The following is a 23,785-nucleotide window of genomic DNA, read 5'->3' as shown; positions in this document are numbered from 1 at the left end:
CACTGGTTAAATGAAAGGTATGGAAAATGCAATTTTTGCCATTCATTTTCAAAAATGATGCTGCCTATTCTCAAATGTAAAATGTATTAAGTAATAAATTAATATTTAAATTTTACAGTCAAAGATGTCAAAATGAGGGTATTGGAGAAGACCCTCCTATTCATGTGTGCATAGGCGTGCAGATATGGATGAGGTGGTGCTAAAGCACCTGCCGCTTTGCCCTACTCAACAAAAAAGCCCTTTCTGAAAGTTGGTTTTTGAACTTTTTTTTTATCACAGTGTACATGTGACAATCTACAAATGCTTCACGAATAATACTGCTATATATGTTAATATAGCCTTTATAGCGTAGTAAGGCAGCCAGTAGTTCCACATGCCCCCACCCCCCTTCAGCATCCGCCGCCCAAAATGTCTGTGCACGTCACTGCATGTGTGAAAGTGTAAAAGTGTAATGAATTAGGAGTGCAATGAATACTCAAAAATTGATGGTGGTGGTAACCACACATGAAAAAAAACATTTGAGGTTGAATAAACAAGACTTCATTTTGCATGGCAGGGACAGACAGGTTAATTAGAAGCACTAACGTATAGCATGCACTTACAGAACTGAAAATGTTGAATGAATCAGTACGGTTCCCTGGTGATGCTCTGGTAAAAAAAGTGTCCGTTTTTATGGCCAGTTATCAAGCTTCCTTTCAGGAGCAGGGCCGCTGACAACTTTAACCAGGCCCAGGACAAAACCATCTGAAATGCAACCCCCCCCCCTCTCTCAATACATACAATGTGTAACAGGATTTCAATTCTGGGGCCCTGTTCCCCTGGGCCTAGGACAACTGACCCATTGGTCCACCCCTGTTGGTGGGCCTGCTGTGGAGCTTGGCCACTCTGCATGCATGAAATATTTCAGAGGGAAGTTTCCCTCCTTCCCAACACCCCTCACGCCCCACCCCATGCAACATTTTTCCCTTGGTCCCCATGCAAAAAGTCAACTCAAGGCAATCTCACAAGCTTGATCAACAGGGGGAAAATATGCACGGACGGTATGTGGTGTTTGCTGTAAAACAAGAGTTTCAGCAACAAACAAAACAGAAGTGTTTCAAATGGGGAATCTGGAGCAGAGTCTCATCAAACAATTTCATCTGTCAAGCCACTGTTTCTTTTATCAAGGATTTCACAATTCCTTTGAAAACACAACAATTCCAGACTATTGATGTGCTCTGTTTTTTTCTTTTCTTTCTTTTTTTGGCTGAATGGGAGGAATTCCAAGATGTCCTTTTTTATGAATGCACCTCTTGCCTTAGAAATACACTTTGCCAGCCAAAGAAGATCGCTCTAAAAAATACACAAGAACATGAACACATGAATGTTAAACACAATATGCCTGGAGGTACAGTACTGTAGAGGTCACAATATGGACTTCAGGGGCTGGGGGAGTCATCCCCCCCATCACCAGTAGAGCAGTTAACATTTAACATGGGTCAGGACCACACTGTGTCATGATACAGCGTGTTGTGTTTGGATTGTCCATGTTAAAATAATTCAGCATGTGTAATCTATTAGAGAGCCTCTCCGAGAGCTTATATGTCACAATGCACTATGCCAGTGGTTCCCAATCTTTTTCCCCTGCGCACCCCCTTGTATATTTCAATGTGGTTCGTGCACCCCCTAAGCAAATATTTTGGTGTGCTGATGTCCATGCAAGTACAATTGTTTTGGAGAATCCTCTTTTCCAAAAGTCTAGGAGTTAAACTACTGTACAATTCACATGGACCCTTCAGCATACAATTAACCATACAATTAAAAACTACTTAATGTTCATTAATGCTGGAGAAAAACTCAAATATCCACCATTTCTCTATTCAGCTCGTGCACCCCCTTAGGGTAGGCTGCGCACCCCCAGGGGTGCACGCACCCCAGTTTGGGAAACCCTGCGCCATGCTAGCATAAACACAAGTAGTCATCATGACATAGGTGAATAAGGACCTTGTCAAAAAAGGGGTCTCGCGTCTATAACCGATACAGTGTCCTAGCTGTCCAAAGGCTTGACGACAGAATTCCAAAGAGGGGAGAGAGAGAGGGGAGAGAGAGAAAGAGAAAGAAAGAGTAACTCTCGGAAAATACTAGTGTTTTGTCTCCATAACACAAAACCAGGGGGGAATACGTTTTTACAGGAAGACATAAATTATGAGTTGAAGTACCTCAGAAAAATGTACCTTTTTTGTTCTCTTTGAGCTTTCCCTCTCTTGCTCTTTCTCTCTCTCTCTCTCCTTTTCTCTCTCTCTCTCTCTCTCTCTCTCTCTCTCTCTCTCTCTCTCTCTCTCTCTCTCTCTCTCTCTCCTTTTCTCTCACTCTATCTGTCTCTCTGGTGCTTGGAGGTAGTACATTGAGATAAACTTCTGCCTTGCTAAAAATATCATTGTCACGGCGACAAGAGCACAGGAGAGCAGGCCCCCCGTGGGCACAGCTTGTTTCCTGGGAACTTTATACTTTTGTGAATTATTTCAGCACGGAAACGCTCTTATTTTTCCAAGACATTCTTGCAGAGTCCCATCTTTTATCCTTGCAGATACCCTTTCAGTTAAGCCAACTCTGCTCAGCTCAAGGCTGTCGGCAGTTCTCCATCATTTGTGCTGTCAGTGCAGCCAGTTCAGTTTCTTTCTTTCTTTCTTCAGTACTCTAGGAATTAGGAAAGGGATTATCTTAGAAGCAATTATAAAACAATTAGGCTTGATTATTTTAAGGCACGCAGAGTAGAATGGACAGATTATCTTGAAAGAGGATACACTTCAACAGATGCCCCCCTATCCCACCCACCAACCCCCCACCACCTCCCTGTCATGGAGTTGCAATCCATTTTGGACCATGATTGGGCGAAACGCTGCTCTTTGTTGTAAAATGATTCCTGGGGTTTGCAGCCTACATGAATAATGGTAACCAGGAATCAAAATCTATTCAGCCCATTTCATGGACAGGAGAAGACCTCGAAAACAATCCAAGGGTTCCGGAATAGAACAAATGGAACGCACCGCTGCAGCCATGGCGATGGATCAACACACTGTTTTTACTGTCCACTCAGGAGAATACCGTGCATGTGTGCGTGTGGAATGACTTGGAGGAATTATTCTGTGAGTGGTGTCATCGCTCTCATTTAACAGTGCATTTAACATGTCTCCCGACACGGAGCCACATGTTTGCGGGGCTCTATAAAGCGTTTGCGTTTTACAGACCTATCATTCTTTCTCAACCAACCACGCACACTTTGTTAAAATATACTTCAAGGAGTAACAGACTGAAGGGAAAGAGGTTAAGCCATCTCCTCACAAGTACACTACACACACACAAACCAGGGACAAATATGCAGAGATAGAGAGAGAGCCAGAGCTAGAATGAATGAACAAAGAAAGGGCAGATACTGTGTTTGTGTGTTTTGTGTCAGGGATTTTGTATGTGTGTGTGTGTGTGTGTGTGTGTGTGTGTGTGTGTGTGTGTGTGTGTGTGTGTGTGTGTGTGTGTGTGTGTGTGTGTGTGTGTGTGTGTGTGTGTGTGAGAGAGAGAGAGAGAGAGAGAGAGAGAGAGAGAGCATGTGTATTGCCTGTGTGTAGATCATATGTACAGTACTATAGCATGCGTGTGAATGACTGTGTGTGCGTGTGTATTGCGCGTTTCCATGCTTTCCTCTCCCGGCTGGACATCTGTGAGAAGGGGGCTTTAGCGTGAGTTTGTGTGGGCTCCCTGCCTGCGCTGGGCTAGGCCCTCTGCAGCGCAGCCTGGGTGACCACCCGGAGCAGGAGGCCAGTGTCAGACTGCACTCCACAAATACGGCCAGGCAGCTGCAGCAAAGCAGGCATGCACACATAAACACACGCACACTTACACACACACGCACACTTACACACATACACACACAATCCAATCATTCTGCACTCTGCACACACACACCCACCACCAACATGGGCAGTCACTCTGCACACTCTGTGACATACATTCACTAGTACATGGACTACTCTCTCTCTGTCACACACATGCACACATGTACACACACACACACACACACACACACACACACACACACACACACACACACACACACACACACACACACACACACACACACACACACACACACACACACACACACACACACACACACACACACACACACACACACTCTCTCTCTCTCTACCACTACTACAGTATACACACAGTGGTGGTGAGTACGAGTAGCTGGCACATGCCAGCAGCAATGACAGCTCATGACACTGCGGCATAGTAACAATACAGTATGACTTTACTATTTCAGGCCGCTCTCCAGCACTCCACCAAACAGAACAGACATGTGCTCCGTAAAGCACTCACACAGCGGGACAGAAAGCGGATGGCTGTACCTCCTCTGAATCCCACAACAGACAGACAGGGGAACGTTACTGTAAACTTACACAACCCAAGCCAAAAGCTCATGCTTTATTAAGGTATAAATTTGCATGACTGCGGGGCGCTTGTAGGACATACTATACAGTCTGCATGTCTTTCTTTACAGTACATCCAAACCCTCAGCGATTCTTCAATTCGAAGCTCATTTAGCACGGGTAATCCCCATATGACAAACACATAGACAGGTCAAGACAGTTTAAACGGTATGTAATCGCTACCTACGGTCTTGAACGCTGCCCAAACTCAGCACTACATTAGTTCTGACAAGTTTAATGGATCTTCGACAATTTCCCTCAAGAAGCGCTCCTTGGCTCCAAGACAAACAGTCGGTGCCCACACACACACATATTGGAAATCGTGGCTTCGGGGCGCTCTGCTTCATTTAATTCCGCGGGACACACTAACTTCGTTTCCCATGTTTTGACGCATACATTATTTAAGTGAAGCGTTGCCAAAGCTTTAAAAAAGAATGACATCAATTGTCGGGTCGTAAAAAGGGGCTGTGGACATCCCTTGGTAACACAGTGCAGACTTGTGAAAGGGGCGTAAGGAGGTGGAGGTTGGGGTGGTGGCGGTGATGTGGAGGGGGAGGGGTGGGTGTGTGGATTGTCTAGGGGCCTGCCACCCCTCCGCCCTCACCCTCCTTCCCCACCCCCCAATCAGGGGGGTTCACACCATTCTTCACACTCATTGGAAACAGACTCCATAGTTGCTGACATAATCATCAGCCGTAGATCCCATGTACAGTACTGTACATCCGTTCACTTCATATACATGAACATGTGTGTGCATACACATGTGAGAGTTCTGTACATCTTGGGGCGGGATGCTGACGATGGGGAGTCTGTAATTTATTTCATTCAGGTTGTGAGGTCTTGTTGCTTTGTGTGCGGGTGTGATTCCCCAGGAGAGGGCATGAAAGACTTGGCACAGTAAAAACAAGGAGTTTTATTCATCTCGCTCGGGCTGCTGTCATGGTTGTCTCCCCCGGCTTTGTTTCTTTGCGTTGTTATCTTGACGACGCTGTCGTTTGTTGATGTGATTCAACAACAGGAGAGGCCGCCTAAGGAGCTCAAGGGGTTGAGGGATTCGAATTCGTATGGGTGGAAACAAGCAGGGAGTTCATTATGGGGCAATCTATCCAGCTCCATCTAAAATCCTCCCATCTTTTTATCACTCAGATCTAAATATCATGAAGCTATCTCCTCTAGCCCGCAAACATGACCAGCAATTAAAGTCAATTCAGTCAAGATGTGGGCCGACGTCTGCAGAAGGATCCGTTTTAAAACCCTCCTCTCTGCTGAAATGGAAGGAAAACAGTCCGATGTTGAAAAAAAAGAAAGAAAAGGGTTTTCTCTAGTGCTGAGCTCCATGGCAGAATTATCCTGAAAAAAAAGCAGTCTGGATCTAATACACTCCAAAAGAGAGGAAGTGCAAGGTACCAGTACTCCCTGATACACTTTAAAGAAAAAAACTCGAACTCGTTTTAAAAAGTCTGCATCTGATGTCTCTCATCGTGACAAGCCAGGAAATTACATCGAGCATTGCCTGTCCATAAGTTGTTATGCAGATCCTCTGGTCCAAGGCATCCTCTGTGTGCCTCTTACACCTCTAACTCAAACCATACAGGCCTGGCCGAGCGCCAGCCGTGCAAATCATTTTCAAGCCGAGCGGGTTACTACTACTACTTCTGCAGATAGCCAGGCCTTCTGTTACGTACCTTAGAAAACGTGGCCAGGGAACACCACTGAAACATTGTCCAGAGTGTGTAAAAATCGGGGTCTAAATGGGAAAGGAGTCAATAGAAAAGGTACTAAAGGAAGGGATGGATGGATGAATTGCAGAACTTTTGCAACTTTTTCCCCCAACGCTGGACAAGTTCAAGCAGGAGCCTTTCATTTGCACGGTGATCGACTTGCATCCTCCATTGAGAAGTGCAACAGCGTGAAGCTGTTGAAAGGCAAAGAAGTACTTCCAGAACAAAATCATCACTATGGTATTACAACATGGCAGCAAATATAAAGTTGCAGGGAAATTTATTTTTTACTTTTTTCGCCTAGTAAATAGGACTGTTCTCTGGTCTAGTACCCAGATTTTGCACTTGGATACACACATTTCACTTCACAATTTTACAGTAATTACAATATCTGAGCTCTACTACCAAAGTAAGATTTTGAATTGGGGATTAAATGGGGATTAAATGCCATCAGCCATATGCAAATAGTCTTCACTCTTCACAACATTTAACTTGGATAGACAGCCACATTGTTTTTATTTACTGTATAGCCTACATGAAGGTTGGATACAGTGAAAGAGAGCCAAAGTCGATGTAAGATTGCACCCCAACCCAACCACGCTACTACCCTACCCCCCCAATCCACCCCAAATGCCCCCCCCCCCCCCAACCCCAGATCCACCCCCACTCGACAGTGAGTCATAATCAGCCTGGATTGGACTTGACTGACAACAATATTAAAATTCAAAAGCATACCTCCGAAATTACAATGGGGAGGGCAGAATGTCAACCATGCCAGAGAGCAGTAACGGCGAAACCGGCTTCCAAATATTTTATTAATCTTGAATGGCCAGCTGTTTGCAATAGAAAATGATTGGTACAGCCATGGTTAATGGTGCAAGGGGAACGTTTCCTTTGGCATGTTAAGGTCCGGGTGGACTGATAAATTATTGTCTCCTCGTTCCTAATGGGAGAATAAATTAAGAGTCAGAATGACCGAGAAGTGTGTTACAAAGACAGACAAAAACAAAAATGAGCTCCAGCAGTGAGGTGTACTGAGTGAAATATACCTTGCGATCCCAAGTGTAAAGATATGGTTGTAGCCACCGCAAGCCAAGTATTTTCTTTTAAAGACAAGGCGTGTGTTGTGTGTGTGTGAGTGTCTGTGTGTGCGCGCCTGTGTGTGTGCTGTGTGTATGTGTGCTTTGCATGAACTTCAACCGATGACCCAGAAAAACAGCCTCCTCAGGTACTTTTACAAACCCCATGTTAAGCTACACCATTGACCACCAAGGGTGGCAACATTTGATTCACTCTGCCTCCCTATGATTCAGTGTACCTCTCCGCACCCAAAGTGCTCCCTTTCCCATGGTGCACTTGTCTTAAGCGGCCATTGCTGAATTGGCGACCCAAGCAATGTGATCCTTTCCAAGGAACCAGTGATGTGAAAAACGACGAAGGCGACTCGGATTACTAGAGTACACAAGTCAGCAAAACAGCAACCTGTTAATGTTGCTTGTGGGCAAAACAACTTCTGCGTGACTTGGACTCTTTACAAATTAAACTGCTGTGAAGGAGCCAGAGAGAGAGAGAGAGAGAGAGAGAGAGAGAGAGAGAGAGAGAGAGAGAGAGATGGGTAGAGAGTGTGGAAAGAGAGAAGGAGGGTGAGGGAAATGGAGGGAAAAGGAGAGAGAGAGAGATTGAGTGAGAGAGAGGGAGAGAAAGAGAGAGAGCGACAGATCGAGACAGAAAGAGAACAAAAACGAAAGTGTGTGGGGGGCAAGGGAGCTAAAAATGGGGTGAGCAGATTATTGCTAAGAACAGCGTCCGAGCCACATGTGGCCCCATTGTTCTCACTGAATGTAAACCGTGTTGTTTTGTTTTGCCTCGAATCCTGACCGTCCATTTATTTCTCTTGGCAGTAGTGCTCCTCAGGTAAACACATAGACGATTACACACACAAGAGCATGGGCCATAGTCCAGGCCAACGGCTGCATATTGTATTCCTCTTAAATCCTGCCTCCCTCGCCCTCTCCCTCTCTCTCCTTCCCTTTCTTTCTCTCTCTCTCTCTTTTCTCTATGTGTTTCTATCACCCCCCAACAACTCAGTCTACTCTACATAAATAGTCAAAATGCCACCCAATTGGACACTCCATAAATATTTGCTAAAAAACAGGAAATTAAGTCTAATCACGCTTTTGACCGTAAAGACAAACTACGTAACTGCCAAACACAGCGAACAAACTAACGACTCACTTACGCAGTGTTTTTGTTTTTCTTTTTCTCTTTCTTTTTTTGGGTAATGGTGGCAGTGTGGGGGTGATGTGGTTAGACAGGGTGGGTTGACATATGACAGGTTATTTTTCTTGAGCTGTTTTCCGGAACCTGCATATAAACATTTACGGATATGCGAAACAATACAGTTATCTGACGAAAAAACAAATAATCCTTTGGCTTTACTTATTATGGCAGTCTTATCTTTGAGTTTTATAAATAAATAACATTTCAATGACTCTTGCCTGTTTCCCATTAAGCTCCATCATGAGTAAAAAAGGAACTACGCTCAACTTTTTTCATATCTTAAGTTTTAACTTACATTGGACTTACATCAAGGTTCAGAGGACTCGGTTATTTAAAAATTTAACTCAGGAAATATTGGGGTAAAATGATATTTCTCTCTGAACTATGAGTTGCTTTTGTGTAAACCCTCTTTAGTCAAGGAAAAAAAGGATAAGATTTGGTTTAGACCTGATTTGTTTATGATGATCAAAATCAAAACAATTCTAAGAAGTAAGATTTTCCACTGGCATCACATATGTGGTAATTTGGAAGACAATGTGTGTTCAATGGAGCAGTAGTCATCATCCACAGAGCTGGCTATGATGCTCTGCCTTACGGCAAAACGTGGGAGATTATGGGGAGAAAGTGGGTCTCAGACTGTGACTCACATGCCCAGTCACATCCTCTCCGGCTATGACACAGCTACGACAGCACCATGACACCATAGCTTGCTGCTGCCATTGGGTGGCTTACATCCCATTTACAAGATACAGACTTGTTTGGGAAAGTAAATACAGTGTATTAAGATAAAAAGATGAAATATTAATAAAAGCTCTACACCAGCACATGCTATATCAATAGCCAGCTAAGCCTAATCAGTGGTTATGGTGATTCGATTAGTATAAGATTATTGAGAGATTGACAGCAGATCTCAGATCAGATTTGTAATATGTAATTTATTATGATGTGCAGTATACTGTATGTACTTTGTAGAAAGTAATATGTACAATGTGTATTTTAGGTTTATCTATTTTCATTTTGGCAGTCGTCTATGCATCTAAACCTCTCCTGTAGGGAGGTGAATGTTGTTGTGAGTACAGATCTGTGTGATAAACAACACCACATGATGTTGTGTCTTCCACAATCTGTTCTTACAGGAAGAATGGACCTGTTGGTGGATAGCGGGACAAATGCTTGGCAAGACAATAGACTACAACAAGTGGGTTTCATTAAGTCTTTCAAGGGGAAAAACTCTGTGTATGTATGTGTAGACCCATACATACACAGCTAGGCAAGATAATAAAACTGATATCTTCCCCATGCTGTCTTCCGCCTTTGTCTCTCTGCTGATGTTCAGGGTTTTTTTTCCTATTCCCATCACAGTATTTCAACTGTGGGCAAATTGTCAACAGAGCTGTCAGGTTTCTCTCAAAACCATCTGCTTGGCAGCGCAAGCAACATCTGTACTCTAGGAGCAAGTAGCAACACATGCAGGAAAGTAAAGCATGGCGGCTGCCCAAATGAAGTCAATTACATGGCAATTGATAGGTTGATGTAGAGAGAGAGTCACTGTAGATTTCTTCACCATCCCAGATCTTTTGTGAATAATTTTGACCTTGAAATAATGGTTCTAAAATTGTCCATCAACTTCTAACAACTTGCAGAAGGATGCTTCTGAATACGTCTGGCCCCTCTCCATGGGCCACAACCATACTTTCAGAGCATGTGTTTCTTTCGAATGTCAGACAGTAGAAAATTCGAACCTGATATGAGATGTTCCAGGAAAACCATTTGTGAACAAATGCAGCTTTGTCAGGAGAGAGGCGAGCTAATTAAAAAAGCTGACGCGTTGAGTCAAGCACTCATTCCACGAATTAAGTCCACCCACATGCATAAGACCATTGATTTCATGAATCAATCATTCTAATTGTCTGAAGAAGGAATGAGCAAATTAGAATAGGCTTCGCTCATAAATTCCTAGAAACAATTTTGGACTTTTAATTTCTCTACTTTATCATTAGGGATGACTAATGTCAGAGCTCTTGTCAGAGTGCAAACTTCAGTGACGTCCGTTGATCTAATTGGGCCCAATGAATTAAGTAAGGCCTGACAAGCCACACACTCTAGAGAATTCCACCCAAACACAAGCCCGGCAGTTTTTCAAAAGTCTAACCCGTTTACAGCCATTATTTGCATGTACACACGCGTACGCACACAGACGCACACAGACGCACACACAGACACAGACACAGACACACACACACACACACACACACACACACACACACACACACACACACACACACACACACACACACACACACACACACACACACACACACACACACACACTCATGGTAGCAAAGGTACAATCAATGGACATATCTATGTAAGATGCGAAGAATAAAGTGCACGTGACATGGTCTTTGAAATGTTCATGGAATGTTCTTCAGTCACAGTGTCCTTGAAATGGTTCTTGAAATGACCAGACAGCTCATTTAAGCGAATGTGCATCTCAAGCTCATGATGTGCATTCACAAAAATGAAGCCTGAGCCAAATGCATAGTTTCCTGTCAGATTTGGACAAAAAAATCTATTGCCATGTTTCACATCGTGCACTTGTGCACTCCGGGCACTATGTTTCAGTCACCCTGAAAATATTGGTAAATTCAGTGCACTGAAAGTGCCCGGATGCTGCCCTAACAACGCAGTGCTTGAACGATGGACACTGCATGCAAGAAATGTTCCCTAGAAATGTAGGTTTCCCCTCAGTGGCTCATTTATACAGTTTTCACACAAAAGGCACGCATAAAACAACATGAAATAGACTCTCTACCATATGATGCAACTCTTTACAGACCCATACGATGTAAGTGCCGATGTAAGCGTTGATAGTCGTGGTTTTGATATAATTGGGATTGACAAAAACTCCTGAACCACTCACAAAGGGATGTAATTCAGAGCTTTAAAACACCATCTGAGGTTAGTTCACACATCTATTTGGACATTACTTTTGTAACCCCATGGTTTCTATTTATATGAAGGTGCTATTATTCTGTGCAGCAAAACCTTCGCTACTCATTTTATCCATTTACGGATGGCTGCCAAACCAAAGTTGTATGTCTTGGAGGGAGCCAGAATATTAGTTTTCCTACTTCTAAAATGATTACTCAACTATAGTACTTTGTACAAGTGTCTTATCATACACCAATGCTAATTTATTTTATGCCTTATTTTTTTGTTTACCTTTCGATAAGAAAATACCTTTTATGGTCACAGACCAAAACACACAAATCTTCAATGTCTACAGCTCAAGATCAGAGTGAACTTCCACTCACTGCTACACTCCCCGAGGTTAATGGATGGGATATTTGAGAACCGCACAGACACAGACGCTCAAGGGTGTACGGACAGGTTAATCGCACCCAGAAGACACCCAGAAGATTTCCTGCTCTGAGAGAATGTGCTAGAGAGCTCCAGCACCTGCTGAGAGAGCAGTTAATTATTTAGCTATCTCGCTCCGTGTGGCTGGGGCCTGAGACTGAGCCTTTGGGCCTGTGGTTGGGTGGCGGCAGGGCAGCCGACAGGGGGGGGGGTATCGCGCTCCATGGTGCTGGGGTCTAGGCCTGGCTGATGGTGGGGGTAGTGTGCGGTCTCGACATGAAGTCTCAGGAAAGCTGGGGGGAGGAGGTGTCCAGAACTGGGTCCTCGTTACACTGTATGTATTGGAAAGGGGGGCCTTTCAGATTACTTTGTCCCTGAGCCCACCAAAGCTGTCAGCGGCCCTGGGTGTTGGGGGTGGAGTGGAGTGTGGCCGACCTGCAGCAGGCTACGGGGAGGAATAGTCCGATGTGTGAAAGAGGGTCTGTAACAGGAGGACGTCCATCCTAGCCCAATATAAACAAAACACTAGAGTGGGAATCCGCTCACTGCCAACACGGTTGTAAGTTTTGCTGGGAATTAAAGTCTCTGACTGAGGAGGGTGGTGGTGTACCTTCACAGAAATGAGCTGTGGCAGATTGATCTCCTTCAGTTCCCCTTGCTGTGGCTTAATTAGTAGCAGACAACTTAAGAGAGAGAGACCTCCTCCTTGGGTTTAATGATTGAAGAATGATATATGAGCTTGGATGATCAGCAGGAAAACGTAACTTATTTTTATGAAGTTAATTTCAATTATTTATTCATCTAGAAACTAGACGTATTATTTCATGTCATGGATCATGAGCCAAGGGAAAATGTATCTGACTTTTTAAATCAAGTTAACAGAAAAAACACATTATCTTTGCCTCTCAGATTCACTGAACTGGCTGCTTCTCAAAGCTTTCTCCTAAACCCCTCAGGAGAAAAAGAGTTGAACTCTGATACTAGAACTAATACTGAATGTCACTGGATACTGACACTGGATTACATTTCTTGAAAATTGGAAGACCGATTCTGAATTGTTTGTCATAAAACCCCCCATGATTAAGAATCAGCTTAAGCTTAGTTGTTTTTCACAATACAGTACAGTGTCAATACAATTCTCTGAAGCAATATTTTCCTTTGAGGAGCGCCACAACCACAACCTCCAAAGCAATCACCCAACCTCATTTCTCACTGACAATACAAGTTCAAACCCGTGAGGCAAAAACACAAAATCATAGAGTATGTAGCACTTGCTTGTAATGATGATTGAGAACCATTGTCAGTTAGTGTTAGTCAGTCAACAACTGATCAGTTCTTAAAAGTAAGACACATACTAACTACATTGTTGGAATTCCTATCTATGGGTTCCCCTTTTCTTTATCTCCAGACATGGATGGTAGGAGGGAAAACGGTGGCATTGAGGTAGTGAGGGTGGGTGGTAGTGTATAAATGAACATATAAATGGTGATAGTAAATGAACATGCATATGGTTTCACATAATCAATGTGTTGTATTCTATAAACTCATTTTCTATGATGACAGTAAAGCTTGGAGTAAAGACAAAGCAGCATAGACAAGTGTGAGACACAGACTGTGAGATAAGGGCCTACCTCTCCCATCTGTATCTGCAGACAGACAGACAGACAGACAGACAGACAGACAGACAGACAGACAGACAGACAGACAGACAGGTAGACAGACAGACAGACAGACAGACAGACAGACAGACAGACAGAGGTAGGAGGAGAGACAGTGGCACGGTTCCCTCAAACAACAGCAGCCAGCGAGTAAAATAAGTGAGACGAGGCGCTTGGGACTGAGTTATCAGTCGAACTCGGAAGGCCGGGCTGGGGGTTGATATCCAGGAGGCTGTTGCCCCTGGCGATAGCTGAGAGGAGGGAGTGGGGATGGGGATGGCCCGCTTATCTTCCATGAGTGATGTGAGAACACGGCGCAAACATGACATCTGCAAATCCTCCATGTCAAGTGTTGCTTTGAACAAATCAGGGTTGCTAAGAGGAGTGGCAACAGGAATTGCAGATAAATGACACAACAAAATCCTTTCCAAAATGAACAAAAAACTTGACATTGTTCCTATATGCACAAAACAAATCTTGAAACTCTGTGGATTCGCAATATGTTGAAAACATGTCAAACTTGTTGAGTATCATTTCAAGACTTGTGACTAAAACAACAACTTCAAGAATGTGATCCAGTACCTCTGGCAGCTAGGTTTTGTGAAACAACCACGCAATCAAATAAATCAAATAAATCAAATAAACCAAGACGCCTATTGCCAATGCTGAGAAGACAGGCACCCTAGATGATTTGGACATGTTAGAAATCCTCCAGTCCAGACCACTACAATTACGGTCAGAAAAAACAAACATAATTGCTGAATAAAATAAGCAATAATTGCTCTTTGCCACTTAAATGCAAAAATGTCTATTCTAGCTGACTCGCAATACTCGATTGTTCTAAAACTTGGTGCTGTGACTTTCAGTATTTTGCTCAAGGCAGGGTCAGTAATATAAACACTGGTGCTAATTAGCTAACAGGATGCTACAGATCATTTTATTACATGCTAATTTGACTCTTCATACAGAAGGTGTCCTGCTCAAACTCTTTCCAGATTGACAGTTTTTTGCTCCAACAAAAAACAAAACAAATGTTTGAACTTCTTATCACCCTCAGATGTTATCAGCCCCAGAATGTTCTTATCTCCAGCGAATACCCTTTAAATAATGCAACAAAGTGAGTGCAATAAATAACTCGTTAGTGTTTTGTTGCACTTGCGTAATAGCCAAGCACAACAGTTGTATGTGGTCAGATGGAGCCTGACTAAGTTTCCATGTAAGGTGGAGGTGGAAGCATTTTTCCTCTTATCTACTCTATCGGCCAGGCCTCTTTCACAAACGTATTGCGGCAAAACACGTGCCTGTAGCTAATTCTGGTGCACACCCCTCATTTGATTTGCATCATGCAAGCCAGTGTGTGTGTGTGTGGGGGGGATGGTGATTGAGATCGCGCCATGGTCTTGACTAAAAACACCGGCTCTGCTGATTGTGCTTGCCGACCAACCTCTGCCAAGGGTGCTGGACGCCAGGGTTGCCAGATGTGACTGAACATTTTCATCCCAATCAATGCTCAAAAACCGCCTGGAGGCACTAAATCCTGAACACTTTGAACTAAATTCTATTGATATTTGTGGCCATAAATGTACCGAAAAACCCGCCCGAGAGAGAACCATTTTACCCCCCAGATGGTCATCCTAAACTACCCCAACTGGGCAGGAAACTGTCCAATCTGGCAACACTGCTGGACGCTGACCCACGGAGATCCGTAAACACCTCTTTCTTACGGCTTTAAAAAAAAAATGCTTCGCACGAGGCTGGCGTGATGTCCTTTGTCCTCCCATTGACTCTTATTAGCTTTCCAAATACTCCGCGAGCCATTGCAGCAGAAGATGAAGATCGCCTAGTGCCGAAGCCATTGTAATCAGGGCCTCTGACAGCTTTGGACGGGCCCGAGACAACGTCATCTGAAAAATGCCTCCACTCACCCCATACATGCATTGCAATGAGGACCCAATTCTGGGCTTCCCCTCTCCCAGGGCCTGGGACAACTGACCCCTTTGTCTCTGCCTGTCTGCTTCCCTGATTGTAATAAATACCATTTGAATGAGTGTTCATTGGGAAAGGTCTCCAGCTAAGTCCCACTTGCACTGAGAGGAGAGTGGTGACTGCTGATTTTAGACAGATGGGATGCAGCCCAGTCAGAAAGCCAAAAGACTTAGTCTACAAACTTTGTGAAGTCACTTTTTGACGTGAACATCCATTTGCAACATTCCATCAGGTACAAATACCCAAGATATGGAAATCCTCCCTCACTCTGCATTCTATTCTCTGCATTCTATTTATTATTTCACATACCAGTATTTCGTTATTTCATCCTCCAACTGAAACAGCAGTTAATCAAGCAGCATCACTCTTTAATTCTAGAATAGGCAAAACACTCCTGGCTTGGGATAAAGTCATGCCTCATCATGCCTCATGCCTGTAGGCAAGGTGACGTGATAATTTGGAATAATCTGACCTGACAAAAAAATTGAACTTGAAAGTTTATCTCAGTTCTGGAAAATCCCAGTGCCTGCTCTCACCACAGAGGATCACCATGTTTTCAGTAACACGCATCAAGCCTAATGATAAAGGTTTTCCTTGTAACACAAAACATCTGGATTGCACATAAGTCAGTGAAAGGATATTAATCACATGCAATTGCCTAATATTTCCGGCCGACTCATAAGGAGTGACACAGAAGTCCCTGTGGTGAAGTGTTTTTTTTCTTTTTCGCGTCATTACTGTAAAATGATCGGATCCCCTGTCGGATAATTCCCATTTGATGCTTTTCAATTTGGTTGTTTGGGACTTTTCGAGTGACTTTGGCTAATTTGTTGGTCAATGGGGACCAAGGTTAGAGTCTTCTGGCCCGGGTCATTTCCCAAACCTATCCAATTTCTTCCAACCCCATCATTCTCTCTCAATTCACTGCCACCGGCATAAATGCCCACAAAAATGATTATGTTGGTCAAGGAGAACACAATACATGAGGTAAATGAATGCACTAATAATCTCCACCCTTTGGTTGGACCCTGTCCACTGAGATTTCACCCCTCACTACTCAGAGCCAAAAGCTTTCAACAATATTAGGCGCTGATTAATTGGGTTTGGGCGCCCCACTGAAACTCATATTCCTGTCAAAGAGTTTTTGTATCACTGGCTCATGATTATGGATCTCTTTATCACCTCATCTCTCATGGGTCGTTTGCTCATTCCGATATCGTTAACTCACTCTCTCTCTCTATCCCAACTTGCTGTCTAACATCCTGGCCCTCCCTCTTCCTTTATTCCTCTCTCTCCCTCTCTCTCTCTCTCTCTCTCTCTCTCTCTCTCTCTCGCTCTCTCTCTCTCTGCGCTGTGTGTGAGTTCCTCAGCTCCCCTCGCCCCACTTTTTTCAGAACCTTACTGTGTAAGACAACTCTGGGGGAAAAAACAATCGTATCAGAGAAATCCTATGAGGCATACCCAATGATGTCCATAAACCACCTGAGCACAAAGAACAACGCACACAGTTACACAAAACAGTGTGAATTCAACATTTAGAGAGTCAATTTAACATCTGCTTAAGTGTATTTGGTCCCAGAGTACTCTTAAGTGTTGAATTGATACAGCATTTTCTATACTGTGCAGAGAAATGTTCTCATACTAACAGTGAAACTTGACATCTTCTTTTTACGGCAATACATTTATCGATTCATCATGCTGTAACTTATGCTTTCCCTCCTTAACCTTACGCACTCGGGCACCCGCATGTAATATTGCCTTTGCAATGAAATGCGCACTCAAAATACAGCCATACTGTACTCTCAGTCTCAGCCAAGGAAGCAAAAGATAAATCTGGTGTGAAACACGAAAAACCTCAACTGTGCAGTGCCTTAGGGCTCAGAGCTGATCAGGGATGGACTGGTTATCTGTCATACAGGGCACTTTCCCGGTGGGCCGGAGGTTCCCAGGGTCCATTAGTGCTGCTGTTGTGATGGTTTTCCTGGGGACTGGCCCACAATTTAGAGGGGGAGGCCCACTGGTCCATCACCAATTATTGACAGTAGATTCAGCCAGTCAAGAGCATGAAAGTGGCCTGAGTATAGGTGTTGTCTATGCCAAAAATACCTGGGCCATATTTCGGTCCCAGACCATCCCTAGAGCTCTCAAGCACTCGTAGTCTCACAAGAAAGTGGGCTCAACCCACTTAAGGGATCTGTGACTGTGGCACAGTCTCTGGCTGACAGAAATCTGGAATGAAGTACCATATATGTTAATCACATGAGACACAAATTGGAAGAGTGAAAAAAAATGTATGGGAAAGGCCTGGCGTTCATTCAGTCCAATGACTGAAACATATTTTATAAACCAGCAGCACCACAATCCTCATCACAAAAACAATGCAATGCAATGATGGGTCCCATGCAGAGAAGTGCAAGAGCAGGCGTGACACAACCAGGCAAGCAAACTAGGCGCATGCCAGGGGGCTTGTAGCTGAAAGAGGGGCCTTGGAATGAATGGTTATGTACTTGCATTCAAACAACAGCAATGGCAACGTTGGGAGTGAGACAAATCCTTCATAAATTCAATTACAGAAAACTGCAATGATACTGCTATTAAAAAAAACTGTCTTGATGGGGACCCCTCCCCAATAGTTGGAAGAGAAAAAGGGGGCCCAAGTCCCTCTTTGCTACTGCCCAAAAATACCTTGAAACAGCCTTGTGCAAGAGGCCTTGTTGAGTAGGGAAAGTCTTAAAAACTCCAGCTCAGAGAGACCTTCCCATATTCCCAATAGAGCACAGTCAAGCCCTGCGAAATGCTGCAGTGACGGTCTATTTGCTGGACAGAAAAAAATACCAGACACAGAAAGGCACTTTTTTTAGTGGACAACAAGCTGTCAGAACTGAGACTGTGCTGAGGACATGTCTTTGGCCTGCGAGGCTTTCAAACATTTGTTTATGCTTAACGATGATAGTGCAATGCAGTGCAGTGCAGCATGCTGTTTTGGTGGAGATAAATAACAGTTTTTTTTATTTTGCACACTGTAAAAAAAAGTGTTAATTCAACACAGTGAGTACTCTTGGACCAAATACACTCTAAATACACTCTTAATTGACTCCCTAAGTGTTGATTAAAAACTCAATTTTTTGTTGTTGTTACTGTGCAGGCAAGCAAGGCGAGCGAGCGAGAAGGCAAATGACCAGCATGCATGAGTCGTGCCATGGCTGCTCTCCCACCCGAACCCCCGATGGCGTGATCGTGATGTCGTTTTGGCGGGGGAGAGAAATGCCAGTGATATCCGCTACGCTGCTGATCATCTGCCCTTTAGTCCCCGTTTCAAGTAAACTGCTTTATCCTGGAATGTTCTCGCTTCGGACCGACTGGCCAGGAGAAGGGGATGGAGGGGGGCGGAAATGGGGGTGGGAGTGTCGTGGTAGGGTTAGGAAGTGTGTGTGTGTGTGTGTGTGTGTGTATGTGTGTGTGTGTGTGTGTGTGTGTGTGTGTGTGTGTGTGTGTGTGTGTGTGTGTGTGTGTGTGTGTGTGTGTGTGTGTGTCTGTCTGTCTGTCTGTCTGTCTGTCTGTGCATGTGTGTATGCGTGTATGTGTGTGTATGTGTGCATGCCTGCGTGTGTGTACGTGTGTGTTTGTGCGTCTCTGTGTGTGTGTGTGTGTGTGTGTGTGTGTGTGTGTGTGTGTGTGTGTCTGTGTGTGTGTGTGTGTGTGTGTGTGTGTGTGTGTGTGTGTGTGTGTGTGTGTGTGTGTGTGTGTGTGTGTGTGTGTGTGTGTGTATGTGTATGTGTATGTGTGTGAGGGGGGTAGGAGTGTTGTTGCAGGAAAGAAAGAACACAACAAACTCAACAAACTCAACATACAAGCTCAAGAGCATCACAAATATTTGGAACAAAAACAAAGCAACAATTACAAACGCCACATACCAATGGAGCATGACAACTGCACTGGAGTTACTCTGTGCTGTGCTGAGTGGAACTTTCCTTTCTTTCTTAAAGTCGCAGCTGTGAAGAGACCCAGGGCTCTCACTAAACTGCAGTGTGTGTGTGTGTGTGTGTGTGTGTGTGTGTGTGTGTGTGTGTGTGTGTGTGTGTGTGTGTGTGTGTGTGTGTGTGTGTGTGTGTGTGTGTGTGTGTGTGTGTGTGTGTTACACGCACTACTGCTGCGATCTGCATATTTTGAGCTCTGTGACAGAAAGTAAATAATCCTGCAAACGTATGACAGGTTTTAATGAGATCAGTTAACTGCTGCCAACGACTAAAATTAAACTGCTACTAAAAATGTCATCAGTCTATTTTCATCAAGACGACAGAACATTTGTCAAAGACAGTAACACTGAGTGCCACTAAAACGTTGCATACAATTAAACCCCAACCATCTAAATACTGTATACCCCCTCCTTACACACACACACACACACACACACACACACACACACACACACACACACACACACACACACACACACACACACACACACACACACACACACAAATGCTATTCAAATCACTATTCATAGCCGTCATTGTGCCTGTGAAATGGTTTTGCTGAAGAGAAACCTTCATGATAATATTGTTCTGAACACATTGCAATGTCTTTATGACATTCTGGCAATACCAAACTGAAAATAGGGGTTGTGTCTTGTGGGGTTAAAAGTACACAGTTTGATTTCGTGCACCATCACTGATAAATAATACCCTTATGAACCAGTCGTTTAAGTAGCTCAAACTGCTTCTAAGCAAAATAAGGTAAGCACAGTAAACACCTGCCTTATGGGAGAAACAGCTGTTTCAAGGCCCATAGATCTCTACTAAAAAAAAATAAAGTTCATCAAGTGCACCCTCAGTATCTGGTGTGCCCTTCTACCATCTACTACAAAGGAAGGAGATGTGCAATGCATCTTGCAGACCACTGGCTGGTTCAGCCCAGCTTCAGAGACCAGAAAGGATGGACCGCGACCAAAGACAACATGACCTGGTTTAGCATCCTCTAATAGTTTTATCCCTCGCTGATACGAGCTTGGCCGATGATCAGTCCTAACAAGGATGACTTGCTGCCATCGGACCCGGTCAAGGCTTACGCACAGTGTGAGTTAGGGGCCCTGGACTGGACGCAGAAGACACAGAAGTTTTTACAGAGTCCTGCTGTCCATTCAGCAGACAGACAGCATGATGACATCAGATGTCTGGATGAGTTATGCAGGAGAGAGAGAGAGAGAGAGAGAGAGAGAGAGAGAGAGAGAGAGAGAGAGAGAGAGAGAGAGAGACACAGACAGACAGACAGACAGACAGATACCTCCTGCTGTTTTAATTTGTGATAAGCAAGTGGCCCATTCGGTCGGTGTGTGTGTGTGTGTGTGCAGTGCAGTGCAGTGGGATTTGCCCCCTTTAGAACTGGAATCAAAGTGGGGGTCATTTTGCATCAGTTATATATCACCAAAAGACGATGACAGGTCCGCCACCTGAGACCATACGTACAGATTTTCTACACGCGACGCTTGGCTGGCTTTTACTGGGGAGGTCGTTTAAGCCTGCGTAACATAGCCTCTCTCCCCCGGCGGGCTTTATTGCCGTTTTGTTTGGCAAGGGCTTCAAAGTCGCCTCGTTTTCCACACATGCTCGAGCACCCAGACGACATGCACACAGCGACTCGTGTGTCAACTCGTTGCAGGTGGACTAGCCCATACTATAAGGTGCACCCTTCTTCCCTGTGCCAAAAAAGAGGCAAGTGCATGTGTGTCTCTCTCTCTGTGCACTGTGCATCCCGTCTGTCTGTCTGTCTGTCTGTCTACTCCAGCCTAAACAATGTCCAGAGGTACATCTTGCCGCTAGGCAAGGCAGGCAGCCGCTTGGGTCCCCCAAGCCCCTAGAATAGTGGATAACAACACTTTACCACAGTATTGGCGATTTTGGTTCAAATATTCATTATTTTGCATTTTCGCTTCGGGCCCCACCTGACCCTAGAATCGCCTCTGACAATGTCGATTTCACAGACACAGGCACTGAGCCGTAACTATATTGCACTCTAATCACTTAGACATCCTGTTGCATTGATGCAAAGCCTGACATTGTGGCCGGCTGTCACCGTGAGCTTAAGTCAAAAAGCTCTGATGCGACTGGGACTGGGACTGCTTTTGTCCTGTGGCAATGAAACCAGATTAAAGTTCCAACCTCTTAATCCCTAACCTTAGATAGAGAGCAGCCCCACATTTTCACCGTGTGACAGATTTTTTTGTTGTCTGGAGACAACACTGCTCTTTTTTTCTCTTCAATCTGTCACTCTTTTACTTGGAGGGAAACATCAAGAGACTAGTATGAGGTTTCCTTGTGGTCATTGTCTAAGCAGTGGCTGATAAAAGAGTGCAAGGATGTCCACTCTGTAACAACACGGTGCTTGCAGAACAGGGGCACGTTAGGTGATAGGTAACCAAAGGGGCAGCATGTTTATTTATTAAACCTAAAATGGCATCCACATGGCTACCTCAACATTTAGATATTTGTTATATCTGATATCCATGTGATCATGTTGGAAATTCTGAGATTTTGTTCTGTCTATATGGGATCTTCCTGGGTTTGGGAATGTGGGCAAGAAATTCTGTGGGCAAGGACTGAACTGGTACAAACTCAGTGACCGGTAACTCTTTAGATATGACGGATGTTCTGAATGGGGATCAGACTGGTACACATGGCATACTCCCCAAGCGACCACATAAAACCCCAGTTTCATTAGCAAGTCATACTTGACATTGAGTAATTGTGGTTATTGCAACAATCTCAAAACCATAGAAGAGGCTAAGTAAACACCATTCTCATTTTTGAGGTATCCCACATAACCACTTTGGATATGGATATTACAAAGGAATGTCAAAACAGCACGTAAACTATGATGCAACTTCAAACTATGAGGCAACTTCAGATAACCTTCAGATAGGCTAAACATATTTGAAATAAGTTTCGAAAACGTTGAAACTAATCACGTACCTGTAACATGTCGTTATTTCCCCAGTGGGTTTCTTACAAGGATATTTTGTGGTAGCAATTTTGTTTTCTGAGCAGGTCTCACTGCGAAAAAATAATATTAACGTTATTATTTTGAGAAACATGTACCTCTTCACGTGTTGTAAAGACTATAACACCTTAATATAGCCTAACTGCTATCTAACGCTAGTGTGCGTAATCCATATTGGGGCACGCGCATCCAAAATGATTTTTGCCGCGTCTTTACCTGTTGGTGTCATCCTGATCCTCGCGAAAAGTCCACAGTAAGCTGCGTGAGAAAAACGAAAAGACCATAACGACCCTAAAAAATAGTCCTCTGCTGCCCATACACTTCATTTCCAACCGGGGGTATCACTCGCTCGCAGGGGGTAACACCTGTAACGGCGTAGAGCAGGGAAGAGAGAACTTAAGACGGTACCCAAAAAGTTGGCGGGGTAGTTGATTGGCTGCCTCCCGCGAGGCAACACGTCTAGACTCTACGCTTGAGTGTCCATTTGGTCCCTCCCCCGTGGCACCGTTGATTTTTAGATCCAAAGTTGATTTTACTGCATAATGATTCACCATGAAATGCAACAATAATGTTAGCAGCGAATGCGTGTTATAATAGGCGTAGTTTGAACATACTTGTAACCTTAGGTTGTCATGATGTGAGTCGAGTGATTAACCCTTAGCTTTCGACTTTCAATCTGTTTCAAATGCTATAGATTTCCCAGATGGCTATTTAATTCGTTGCACAACCCTCACAAGTAGCTGGCGAGGTGCTTCGTCTGCCAACACCACATCAATTTACGCACATTCACGCACTTTCATACTCAGGGGGTGAACAGATAATCACAGAGTGGTTTGACGTTCTCCAGAAACGTCAAGGGTGACTTTTAAGCCTTGACCTGCATGTCATTTGCATGCCACTGTGTAGCCCTTCAACCTTTGAACTAGAGTGGCCCAAGAACAACACTTCATAGCTGGACTGGAGCTTGCACTCAAGGCTGATGATTATCAGGAGAGAATGGCTATCAACAATGCATTAGTGGCATCGGTGATAGTCCTTCCATCTTATCAGTAGAATGTGTTAATTTAAATACAACACAGTGGTGAAAATAGCTAATATAAAAGTTGGTGGTGACCTGTCAATAAGAGCAAGCGATGGCAATAGTAACAGACACATAGTATCATATCAAACAAGTGCCCGAAGCATCACAGAAAGGGGATTTGTTTGGGGCAGCATCAAGAACTAAGCAGGGAGAACAACAAGCCATCCAAATCTATGTGGAGAATATTAGACATTGGTGTGGAGTGGCTGGTGATCTTGCAGTCAAAATGGCAAA

At 44.1% G+C, this 23,785-nt stretch overlaps 1 protein-coding gene across 1 annotated transcript in view; it reads right to left on the bottom strand.

Annotated features, from left to right (window-relative positions):
- Nucleotides 1-22,911, bottom strand: part of ccbe1 (collagen and calcium binding EGF domains 1) — an 83,494-nt gene extending 60,583 nt beyond the window's left edge. Inside the window, exons 1-2 of the mRNA XM_063211353.1 lie at nt 22,687-22,911; nt 22,443-22,523 (exon numbers count right to left, since the gene is read on the bottom strand). Of these exons, the coding sequence (XP_063067423.1) occupies nt 22,443-22,523; nt 22,687-22,796 (191 nt within the window). The 5' untranslated portion in view covers nt 22,797-22,911. The remainder of the gene's footprint in view (nt 1-22,442; nt 22,524-22,686) is intronic.
- Between the last annotated feature and the right edge of the window lie 874 nt (nt 22,912-23,785).

This window comes from Engraulis encrasicolus, chromosome 11 (genome assembly GCF_034702125.1).
Source record: "Engraulis encrasicolus isolate BLACKSEA-1 chromosome 11, IST_EnEncr_1.0, whole genome shotgun sequence".
NCBI lineage: Eukaryota > Metazoa > Chordata > Actinopteri > Clupeiformes > Engraulidae > Engraulis > Engraulis encrasicolus.
Note: the sequence above shows the minus strand (reverse complement) of the source record. Positions and strands in the feature narration are given on the sequence as shown.